The 12,106-nt window shown below is 36.8% G+C and overlaps 1 protein-coding gene across 7 annotated transcripts in view; it reads right to left on the bottom strand.

Annotated features, from left to right (window-relative positions):
- The window catches only part of LOC111338304 (uncharacterized), a 42,839-nt gene that overhangs the window by 11,724 nt on the left and 19,009 nt on the right, over nt 1–12,106 (bottom strand). For 4 of the 7 annotated variants that reach the window (XM_022944759.2, XM_088742092.1, XM_088742091.1 and 1 more), the window contains 10 exons: nt 6,762–6,879; nt 5,509–5,572; nt 4,789–4,991; nt 4,506–4,638; nt 3,946–4,089; nt 3,198–3,319; nt 2,647–2,718; nt 2,448–2,502; nt 2,038–2,067; nt 702–837 (listed from right to left, as the gene is read on the bottom strand). In XM_022944759.2, coding sequence (XP_022800494.2) covers nt 702–837; nt 2,038–2,067; nt 2,448–2,502; nt 2,647–2,718; nt 3,198–3,319; nt 3,946–4,089; nt 4,506–4,638; nt 4,789–4,991; nt 5,509–5,572; nt 6,762–6,872 — 1,070 coding nt within the window. In that variant the 5' untranslated portion in view covers nt 6,873–6,879. The other 3 variants (XM_022944756.2, XM_022944757.2, XM_022944758.2) reach the window with 3 other exon arrangements.

Raw genomic sequence — 12,106 nt, 5'->3', positions numbered from 1 at the left:
GGACGCCATTTTTTCCTGAATTGCTCGGAGGTAAATAGCAAAGGATATTCGGAGTTTGACTAGCCAATCAGAACGCGCCTTCAACGCTATCCTCTGTTTTAGTATATACTTAAAACAAAGATACAATTGCCAATTATTCACAGTAAGAACTTACAATTTGTGGGGGTATTTCGTTACGGTAAGTGACGGTATTTTTTTTCTCCTGTTTTTAGTCAATTGAAACGATTTCACGGCAAAATCGAAACCTTGTGTAAAAATGTTTTTTTTTTCCAAGTCTAAAATAGTTCGAGTAAACTTCACTTCAGAGAATTCCATTCTCTTGCTCGTATTGAACGCTTATCATCTAAGAGAGCACTAATTGATTGCATGGGTCGTTGAAAAATATTATTGGTGCGATGGCATATTTCTGATTACCGTTGGTGCGATGGCATATTTCTGATTACCTGCCTTTCTCAACATGGAGAAAAAAAAACTCATTAATTACCCAACGTTTGGTTGTCACAACAACGCCATTGTCGAGAAAACTACAGGGAAACTGTTGCGCTTAAATACAGAGCTGTTGTAATCGTTTACACTTATTATGCTTGTTCATTTATCTCGGCAAACTGTCGTAACTGAGAAAAAAGATATTTGCTATACTGTATAAATGCTTTCGGTCTTTCAAATGGGATTGGTAATGCTGTAAAGTTAAGCCGACTTACTTGAAATATGCAGGTTTCTTATCCCAGTCTTCAGTGCTCCAAGTCACATGAGCTGTTGTTTTGTTAATGTATAGTTTGTCTTCGAGAAATTCGACACGAATGTGATCTGATTCTTTAGGTTTGGCGGGGAAGGTTTCTAGTAATTCAAAACCATTGATTAACTTTTAAAACACACAGCATTCGGTAAGGGGCCGACCATTTAACTTTTGAGGGAGGGGGTGATCTCTGGTCATCAAGAATTTTTTTTTTTCTAGCAATCTACCGTGCAGGATATTTTTTTCCGATTTTATGGTACATTTTTCTGTTACATTTGGGCTGCATGCAATTTTTTTCTTCCAACAAGCGCTTGAAGGAAATTTTTTTTTCAAAATAACTCACCGCCCCTCAAAAGTTAAATGGTCAGCCCCTGAGCTATTGCAACTTAAGTTCATCAACATCTCCTGTATCAATGCCCTTGTCCGGCGTGGAAAGAGTTCGTTTGTAAAAATTGTGGTTATTTACCGCGGTGGATGCAATAATGATATAGAAATATAGATTATGATGATGACACTTTCGAAGTAGATCGCGAAATTTGGACAGCGTGCGGCGAATGTTCCTCAGATAATGAGGTTGGTTAGTTACGCTTCACCAAGGCACTGTGCTCAGCTCTGATTGGTTGTTTGCATGCCCTTCTTTATACAGAAGCTCCGGCAAAGTTTGAAATCACTGAAGAAGTTATGTGTAATTACATGAGCGAGGTGGAAAATGAAGAATTACTGAAGTATACTAGCAGGATACGGATTGTCATGGATATTTGTATTTATGATCCATCAAATATGTTTTCTCGTGCACGATTGGTTTAATCGCATAACGTGACCGAATATTCCCTGGCTAAAACTGGGAGATATCCGAGGATAGCGATATCACCAAATTTTCAAACCTTACGTCCACTGCGATAACTCTTCGTTTAAACTTTGATTCAAGATGAAAAATCCTTCTATGGTTGTTACAGAAGAAGGGAAATATTTGGTTGTTCATAAAGTCGTACCAGAGAACACTCAAAAGACAACATTCCACGCAGCAAAGAGTGAGCTGTTCGTAAACATTTTTTTACGCGCGTTGCAAAATATTTGAAGGATAATAGACGCAAAAGCCTCTATTTAGCGCGCCCTCAAAGCTCACATTTTTTCTCGAGCTTTTGCTCTTGGGAAACTGTTCGCATCAGTTGGAACAGGTAATATCCGCCGACAAATATCCATGCATATTTTCGCGCCAAATAGAGGCTATTGTGATTTATGCTATTGTTTCATTCTAAATATCCGGAATTCGATATACATATATACTGAATAATACTTACTTTCGCAAAAACAAAACCCATGAATACAGTCTGTAAAGAAATACAGTCGAGAACGTTGAGTTAAAGCATTTGAGATTAAGTTTAATCAGTAGTTTTCTTCAATCAACACCAGTCTTTCAAGAGACCAATTTATCAGGCAAACAGAGACAAACGCGAGGCCTTCGCGCTTTTCTGCGCTTCCCTGATAAACGAGAAGAAAAACAACCTCGCATGTTCTTTAAGTTAAACCGTCGAAAGAAAGGGAAACGAAGGTGGGATGAACTCAGACAGTTTCTCTGACGTGGTAAAAAGACTATCCTACACTAGTTGAGTTCAATCAAAATTTACTAGTAAATCAAAACAGTTCCGACTGTTGCTAATTCGTTTGGAGTTGTTTTTTCACTGAAAAGAAAACTTGAAAGCACGCATACCTGGAATGTCAAACGTTGCCTTCGTTTCATAAACAAGTTTAACTTGGGAACGTATCTGTGAACCAAAGACAAAGCACATGTATCATGCAGGGCAACTGAATAAGAATTCGTTAGCGATTTCACTAAGAAAATCACTGTATTGTAAACTTTTTAAAGTTTGATGCTTTACAGTAAAAAAGTGTACAACAAAATTACTAACCTTAAAATCATAACTGCATCCAAAATAAAACTGTTTGTCTGATGGAAACTTCAGTTCATCAGTTGTAACGTTCTGGCGAAGAGATACAAATTCCCTACTTATTTCTTAATCGTATCATAGAATTCAGCATGAGTAACACTTATGATTAAAGCTGTTCATTTTCTAAAATTTCTCCTCTAAAATTACAAGGTTTGTTTTCTCAAATACCGTGCAAGATTAGTACAACGAAAGATAAATCTACAAAAACTACCTCAGCCTACCATGCAAAGACTAAACTAACAAAACTAACTTCTACCATTAATGCTTAGAGAGACCTCAATTCTGTTAACCTTAGTTAAATTAGGAACTTATTCTCTCAATTCATTTGAAGAATTTCCTCTAGTCGCCATAGCGATTAATAAAGCTAGCAGTACTGTATGAGGAGCTGATTTAAAGGAGACTCTCAGTGAGATTTAATATGACAAAAGGTATCATGAAATATCTTATATTTGCGTCTTGTTTGACCAAGGTTCTCATTATTTATACATTAGCTTAGCGGTTAATATAATTACCGGAAGAGGAAGCGGGTAGTGACTGTGAGAAAGAAGACCATTAACGTAACAATGCTGGCGAGGGCTTCGTGATAAATCGACTTCAACCTCTAGTTCCCCTTCGAACATAACGTCGTGAAGGGCTGAAAAGAAGCGAGAAGAGATGTGACCTAACATCCCAATAGTCGAGCTAGGATAAATAGCCCTTTGTCAATGTCAAAGGAGCCTGAGTTCTCACACTTAAATAGCCTGCAGTGCCGGCGTATTTTGGGCGCACGAGTGCACATTTTCGTATTAGGCCGCCATCTTAGATTTGGTAACTGTGGAGGATTGGGGCGAGGAAATATTTGCCGAGGGAGTAGGTGTTAACTCCCTCGGCAAATATTTCCTCGCCCCAATCCTCCTCAGTTACCAAATCTAAGATGGCGGCCTAATACGAAAATGTGCACTCGTGCGCCCAAAATACGCCGGCACTGCAGGCTAACGCTTAAAGAGTTGATAAAAATGGTAAATTGACTGAACGACTGAATCGATCAGCGACACCCAAACAACAACAATAAAAGAAGCAACAACGACAACCAAACAAGAAACGGCAGTGGTACGTGGTACGACATGATGTGGACGAAAAAAGAACATCAACAATGTATTATGATGTAACTCGACAAAACATGTCATGCTATAAGCTATATAACCCTTCATAACGTCAACGTGAAATATCAAAACTTGCTCTGCGGTAAATAAATGTTTTCAGTTATTTGTTTGAACCTACCACGTGGAAGCTCCCAGTACAAAGTAGTGAACAATTTCGGTCTTTCAAATGGGATTGGTAATGCTGTAAAGTTAAGCCGAACGTTGAACATCCTACACGGGAATTCACCCATAGATAATGGATGCTCCAGTCTTGTACAGGAACCTGGGTGGACAATCAACAGCAATAAAATTCGTTATAAAATGCATTAATACATTACATAGTACATTAAGAAACAGCTCAACGTGTTTTCAAGAGCCGTTGAGGCCACCACTTTTTATTTGTTAGACAATTGCATTCCATCAATACTCACGAACTTTTCGAAAAAAAAAGATTCTACCATACTGTGCCAGCCTCACTGTAAATAATAGCAATCACTTGAGCTAAGTAAAAGTTAAAAAAACGTGGGAAACAAACCATCGATCTACCATCACCGATATAATGCAATAATTTATCTATCTATTTCTATCATTTTTTGTCGCATACGACTCACTCTCGTGAACAGCTCCAAGGTTTTCTTTTTGCTTTCAGGGCTTTATAAATCTGAAGTATTGACTAAGATTTAAGATTTTCAAACTTACTATTTGTTTGGTACAGAGGACTTGAATCCGAGAAATCGGATGTTGCCTGGAACGAAACTACTGCTAAACGGAACGAGAAGTTAGCTGTTTTTGTAATAAATTCTTCGGGGATGGTAAAAGTTGTATTGGTCGTCTGCAAGATAATTTAGGATTAATAAACATGATTTCGAGAGCAATTTTAAAGAATGAAACTTTATACATCCTTATTTATCTCAACATGTATTCGAAATCAAAAGATTACCTTTATTCATTCTATTATACACCAAAATGCGTAGCTGCTTACCGTATGATATATCTGTAAGTGTGGTAAAATAATGAATGGGTCAGTGATGTTTGTATGACGTGTGACCTCCAGGACGTATACCACAGGTGTGGCATTGTACTTGGTGTGACTGTAGCTTCCCCAGTCGAATGTGAAAGTAAAGTAGCCTGACGACAGCAAAATGGGAGCATCTGGAACTGGTGGTACTGCTGGAATGTTGCTTGCTTTAAAAGAGTACGGTGATAAAAATTTTTAGAAATATGAACTGACTAGTCGTTTTAGGTACGAAATGACTCAAATTTGTGTACGAACCGACTAGATGGATCACAAGATTTTGAGTTTTCAAAACCTTTCATGACTATATTTCTGTTTTGTTCAATATTCAGAAAAATGTTAGACAGCTTTCATAAAAAAAAAAAATAGTTTTGAATCACCGCTATTGAGGACAAACTGTGCTGGAGATATATTATGCTAGAAATGCAGTTTTCTTGACGGCGTTATTGTTAATATGCCGGCTTCTTAATTAAAAAAATCCTGAAGTTTTAAGGCGTACCAGTTAGATAAAAAAAAAGTTAATTCTAAATGTTTCAATTTTGTATTTACTTTGTTTGTAGGGAAGATCAATATTATTTTATATCTCGTTGTAGCGACAAGTTTTATTTGGACATCTACTGGGGAGCTATTTGGTTTCACTCATCTGACATTGAAATTATCGAAGAAAGAATAATAATTCACACTTACCCTGGGAATAATTTCCCGGAATCAATTGGGTGCAAGTTCTATTGCAAAGTTGCTTGTCTGGAACCTTCAAAGAAAGAATTTAAAAAATGATTTAACTAAGCTCCTGTTTAGAGCTGAAATGATCACCTAAAAAATTCTTGTGAGCCGCAAAATTTTCACAATAAAACCTGTTTTCCAAAATCAGACATGCATTGGAGCTTTCACTGTCATGGTGTCCGCTGATGATATGAACCACGCTGTACCTTCAAACTTCTTCTTAAGTCGGAATTGTCAGGTTTTCACATAAAATACGAAAACACTAATAAAAAAAATATTACAACTTTGTAACAAGTTTCGGGACTCTACAAATAAAATGGTGAATGAAACTGTCAAAAAAATTTAAATATCAAATCTTTGCGACAGGCAAAAGTGATTTATCATTTTATCCTTTATCCTCTATATCAAAAGAAGGTCAACAGAATTTAAGAAAAGTTTCAGTTTTTGTTTTAATGGTGTCCGGAGCTAGGAAATAAGTTTTCTTCGTTCCTTCGTCATTTTTCCAGTTAAGAAAAATTTTAACGAGCGGCCAGATACGTTTATTGCTGTCTTTTGTTATAACTAGCTTCTATTTCCTAATGTCACGGTTGTTGGGCATGATTAAGATTCTTTTCTTATTAACGCTAGCTCACCATCTGTTCGTTAAGTTTCTAGGAAAATGATGATTGAGGGAAGTTAAGTTTTTTCTCGTCAAGAGCTAGAAGTAGCAAATGAACCATATTATTCTGTACATGTAGTTTCAATTATTGCTCACTATGTTCTGTTTGTTTTGTTGAATTTGTCTAATTCATGATTCACAATTATGGCATATCAGAACGAGTTTTTCGTTACTTGTATTGCCCACAAGTTCTCAAACCTCTGACTTAAAATCGGGCAACAATTGTATGTAACGTTTCCGCTATAAATAGATATCGATTCCTTAGTTCCTCTTAGTTTGTATCCTGAGTCACGTTCACAGACAAACGTGATAAAATGTGCTTATTCCTGTAGCTCTAAAACACTTTATAAAGCTGATTATTCCCAATCATGGTCCGCCAAGTCATATAGAGTTCTGGAAATATCAAAAGATTATCACTGAGATTAAACACTGTCATTCCTTAATAACAATAATGCCGGTTGATTCACTAAATATTCGACTTGCTCATCAAAAATTTACCATTTCCTGATGAAATATGAACACAATGGACATTCACCGAATATTCGAGAATAGTTCTTACCTTTGAAACACAGTTCTCACAACATTCCGCTATTCTTGAGCTTTCGCAAGAACCAAAGTTACACCAACAAGTGGTAAAGAGAAACAGTATCATGCAATTCACGGCTGACATCGCTTCTCTGTATAAGACGAAAACATAATAAGATTGTCACGAAACAAAAGCGTGAGATTTTGACGTAGTTTTAACATTATTTACCCAACTCGAGTGGATGGTTGAAGGGCCGGAGCGTATCGGCCATTCGTAAAACTAACACTCAGCCGTAATATTTATGAATCCCTCAACAGCTTGCTATCCTATACAATGAATAATATTTCTCCGACATGATGTTAAGTACTCTTATACCTGAAAAGTGGTGGATAACAAATGCATCCGGTATATTGAGTTTCGACCTGACTTGGCAACCCACAGATGCGTCACAAAATCTGCAAATTCACGTTCTTCTCTAAAAAATTTCTTCAATCTTTTCCCACTCTCTTGATAGTGCGAAGGTTATTTTGTTCTGTTGTAATTAGCATTAACATGCGAGTCACGCTCTAATCAGTACAAAATGAACCGCAAATTGAAAATAAACTCTTGTTTATATGCAATGTAACGTTCCATTGAATCCCAGGAATTTTCGTGCTTCCTAACAATTTTTTTCCCAGCCCTCCTCCCCCCTCCCCCTCATACCCGCTCTGGGCTAAAAAAAATCCGTTAAACTTAGCCAATCGGAGAGAAGCCATCGAAGAAACGAGTAATTTTCGTGTACTTTCCTTGAAACAAGTAGATACATTTACATCAAAACTAAACACGAAATCTAATCTTAGCTTTTCTGCGGTGAGCTAGAGTGAGTGTACCAAAGTTAGAATATCGATGTCATTAATGATATGACTCGTGCATGTATTGCAATATTAAGTATTGTTCGACAAAAATTGCTATTAACGAGATAAATTATCAAAAGCTCGACGGCGACAACGGTTTAAACATTGAAGAAAATTGTTAAACAAAGGCGCCTGATAGCTGATAAATGTTTCGAAACTTCTTTTAAGGCGACTACCTTAAAGAAAAAATTAAATAAAGGAAAAGATCCCCTTCTAGTTCACATTTAAAGACTGTTTAAGAAGAGTATATTCTCGCATATGTAAACGTGAAAAAGTTCAACACAAGTTGAACGAAAAATCTGATGTCTGATTTCTTAATTGCGCGAGCGGAGGTGACAAGGTAATTATATTCATTTGACAGACTTTGTAAAGTTTTCGTCGAATTGGTGGCTCTATGGAATTAATTTTGACAAGTTATCTTACACAGTGCAATGAGAGACTAGTCTGGATATGCATCATTACGATTTGGCTACGCTGATCTCTCTTAGATTCGTCTTGATGCAGCTTTTTTACATGTGTGGTTGTCTACTTAAACAAAGGTTTACATATGTGAATCTTTGTTTAAGCAGACGACCGGAACACTCTGGTAATATTAGATAAAACACTATGTTAGGAATATCAGTCGGTGACACCTTATTCTGAATTCGCCATCGTAACTTTACTGTGGAAGAAACACAATTAAACCAATTTATAGGACTGTTAACTTTGGCAGTTATTATAGCTTCTAAAAACAATATAAATATCGTTTATCAAAACTACCGCCATACACTCATTAAATATCCCAAAGATATGCCAGGGCTTACCCAACTGAAATGTTCTCCCGAAAAGATTTGGTGTTTGTAACCCCAGTGGAGTTCGTTCGCTCTCTTACATCTGTCTTATATTTTGAAGATATCAGACCTTTTTTAGAAAATATTCGAGTGCTGTGATTGACACGTCTCCTACGTCATAGAATGAACCTGCGCTTAGTGTTCAACAGTTTTAAAACTGTTAGCAAAGGAAAATGCATTTTTTTTGTACCGGATCCTCAAACAAAACTTCTTCTAAAGAAAGAGGCCGTTGTAGGTCCAGGGAGACAGATCACACATTTCTTTCCCACGAAATTAAAGATTCAACGCTGAGTGATTTTATGCGGTCTATTGAAGATATATATAATTTAAAGTAAACAATTGTCTGTCATACTGAGTGCCGTTTTACTTTGTAATATAGCATATTTATGTCATTGTTACCTTTAAATCATTTAGGTAACAAGCGAATTATTATAATTGAGTATTTCAATTAGAAGCATGCTCTAAAGAACCAACTTACTAGTGGTAAACATGCAATAAGCGCCTTCTGCTCTCTGTTTCACTGATTCCACAAGGGAAATAAGGATTTAAAAGGAGAATTATACGTGTGTGCGTGAGCAAAATTTTGGATCCCTCTTGATTTTGTGAGGAACTTTGTGGAGGCGCGGTGGCCTCATGTTTAGTGCGCTCGACTCCGGATCGAGTGGTCCGGGTTCGAGCCCCGGCCGGGACATTGTGTTGTCTTCTTAGGCAAGACACGTTACTCTCACAGTGCCTCTCTTCACCCAGGTGTATAAATGTGTACCGGCAATTTAATGCTGGGGGTAACCCTGCGATGGACTGGCATCCCATCCAAGGGTGAGTAGAAATACTCCCAGTCGCTTCATGCTACAGAAACCGGAGCTAAGCGACACCGCGGAAATACGTTTTTTAAGGCACGATACAGTATTTTATTGGTCAGCAGACACCTCGACGAAACCATAAAATGCCGTTAACTTTTACAATGTTTTCGCCGTGAGTCAAATCGACAGCGTAAAAAGGCAAAACTTAGAAAAAATACTGTAAACTTAGAACCTAGCTTTGAAACTCCGTTCACCTTTTGGATAGTTCTCAAGCTCAATTATATAATATGCCAAAGCTGAACTGAAGTTGCACACGACATGAACTTGTTGTTTTTCTCTGGCGGCTCCGTGGCACGTAAGTTTTGTTTATAGAAGAGCGTAAGCATTAAGACTAAAAATGAGACGGTTTTTGAATGGCTGAAGCGGTGATCCGAGGACGCTGCACCATCAGGTTTATAAAGCAGTGGCTTGAACCGTATAAATCGGTATGTCAACGGCACTCCGGTCAGATTCGCTGAGAAGACAAAACATGCCTGTGTTGCACGGACACCCTATCCCCACTCGTTATTGTACGTATCATAGTTGGCCAAAAACCTATGACTGTAACATGTTTAGGACTGAAGCCCCCAAAAATACAAAAATTGGCTCAACCAGAGGAAGAATAAACCGAGGTATGTTTAAGTACAAAATGTCCATTGTAATGGTGATAAATTAAGTTTTCACTTTCCACCTTAGTTTGTAATTTTTTTTTCTAAGCTGTAATCTTTTTTCTGAGCAATAATTTCACTGTCCCAACAAGTATTTGTTTCCCATCACAATTATGAATAATTTGTAGTATGTCTTTCTTTATGCTGCTCTTCCCTCACTAATCATTTTATTTTATTTATTTATTTTTGCTTTTTCTTTTCTTTCTTTACTAACTTACTGCCATCTGCAACATAAAATGTAGTAAGCTAACAGAATACTTCTGGTTTATATAGCTCCCTGATTCACAAAGTAACATTACCATCTTGGTACTACTAGAAAACAAATTAAAAAAAAATTGTTTAAAAAACAAAAGTACTGTAAGGGGTAAAATAATTATAATAATATAATTTAGTCAATTTATGTGAATAAAGCACTGTATTGTCTTTTCTCACATTGCAACAGCCTTGAATGAATCAACTACCTTATAAACTTGATTTCTTATATTCAGCAGCTGCCTGAATTATAAACAAAGAACTTATGTTGGGTGTTTATTGAGGTGGAAAGAACATAATGATTATGATGATTAATCTTCCAAATTAGAAATGTCAGAGGGAAATTATCAGAAGTATTTCTGAAGTCAAAGTTGTTTGTTAAAAATGTTCAGGAGAAAATTGATTAGATTAAGCCAGCTGTCAATTCCCAGTTAACACTAAGTCATGAGGAGTAACCAAAAGCTTGTAATTAGCGTGTGTACTGCTGTGCCCATCCAGTCAAATAAACATCAGGGATGGGATATTCCCAAATGTAAACAATGATAGCACCATACAAATGTCCTTTTCCCAACTTATTACTGGGGAGGGGAGCACTGGTATGACTACACTAGTTGTAGTCAATAAGAAATTCTTACTAATTTCGGCAATATACATATATTTTGCCACCTTGAAAGAAAATGGCTACAAGTCAAATGGGAATGTTGCATAACAATGTTCCATAGGGATATGATGTAATATTACTGATGGGGATCATAATTATCCTTACAGTGGCAGCACCTGTGATGTGTATGCAAAGCAAAGCAAAGCAAAGCTAACCTTAAAAAAAATGAATGGAAGAAGAGTAGTCGATTGTTTGCATAAATTAATGCAATGCACCTGCAATATAGATAGTGGAATATACTTCAGGTAAACATACATGTGCCTGTAAAAGTTTCAAATGACTGAGTTATAAAAATATAATAATAATAAAGTGGGTTTCATTGAAAATGCTTTCGTGTAAAACAATTAGAGCTGTTTGGGAAATTAAAGTAGCCGTTGTTGCAACAGAATAACGCTTGTTTAGTGATGTTTACAAAGGAAGTGGAAATCGAAGAAATTGTGAATTGTCTGCTGCGCTAAGGCTCGACAAAGATTATTGTATAGGCGATTGATTGAGGGCGCGGAAAATATGCAATATTTGAGACCGTCCAACATGATCGGTTCATTTACAATTTATCTTGAATTAAGCCTTTAGTGACAGCAGTTGATAGTAGATCTCTATTACATGTCTTTAGTACGTTTGGTTGTGCCTGTTCACGAGATAACTTGTTGATAAAACTGCAAGTATATGAAATGAACAAATGTTTTCATATTTTGATTACGGAAACCCGTTCTTAAAGGCACAGAAAATCAGAAGGGTGGAATGAGGAAAAATCAGTCTATAAAGGTAAAATTCTCATCCAAGCGAATAATTACCAAAATGAAAAGGCACCGCACGTCGGCGCAAAGTGAGGGTATGAATATTTTCAAAACACAATAATTACCTGTACCGCTTCATGCTAATAACACTTAAAAATCCAACCAGTCTTCAGACTCGCTGGTAAAGTATCTTACAGAACTAATCTCCTGCTTTGTCTGGATAACTATCGCTGTTTTTGACAATTCTGAAGGCGAGGGCGACTGAAGAACCAAGATCGCGCTTCGTAACTGGACGGCCAGCCCAAGTCAGCAAACAGCACACAACTCCAAACAAAATGACTCCCCTATACCGCTAGTTGTTAAGACGTAGTTTTAGTATTAAAAACTAATTCAAAGTATCAAATATAACAAACAAGGAGAAGTATCATTCATATTTTCCAACTTAATCCCACGCAAAAGGCCGATGTCTTCATATGGAACATATGGAACATATGGAAT

This window comes from Stylophora pistillata, chromosome 12, assembly GCF_964205215.1.
Source record: "Stylophora pistillata chromosome 12, jaStyPist1.2, whole genome shotgun sequence".
NCBI classification, from domain to species: Eukaryota; Metazoa; Cnidaria; class Anthozoa; order Scleractinia; family Pocilloporidae; genus Stylophora; species Stylophora pistillata.
This window is presented reverse-complemented; position numbering and strand designations above follow the sequence as displayed.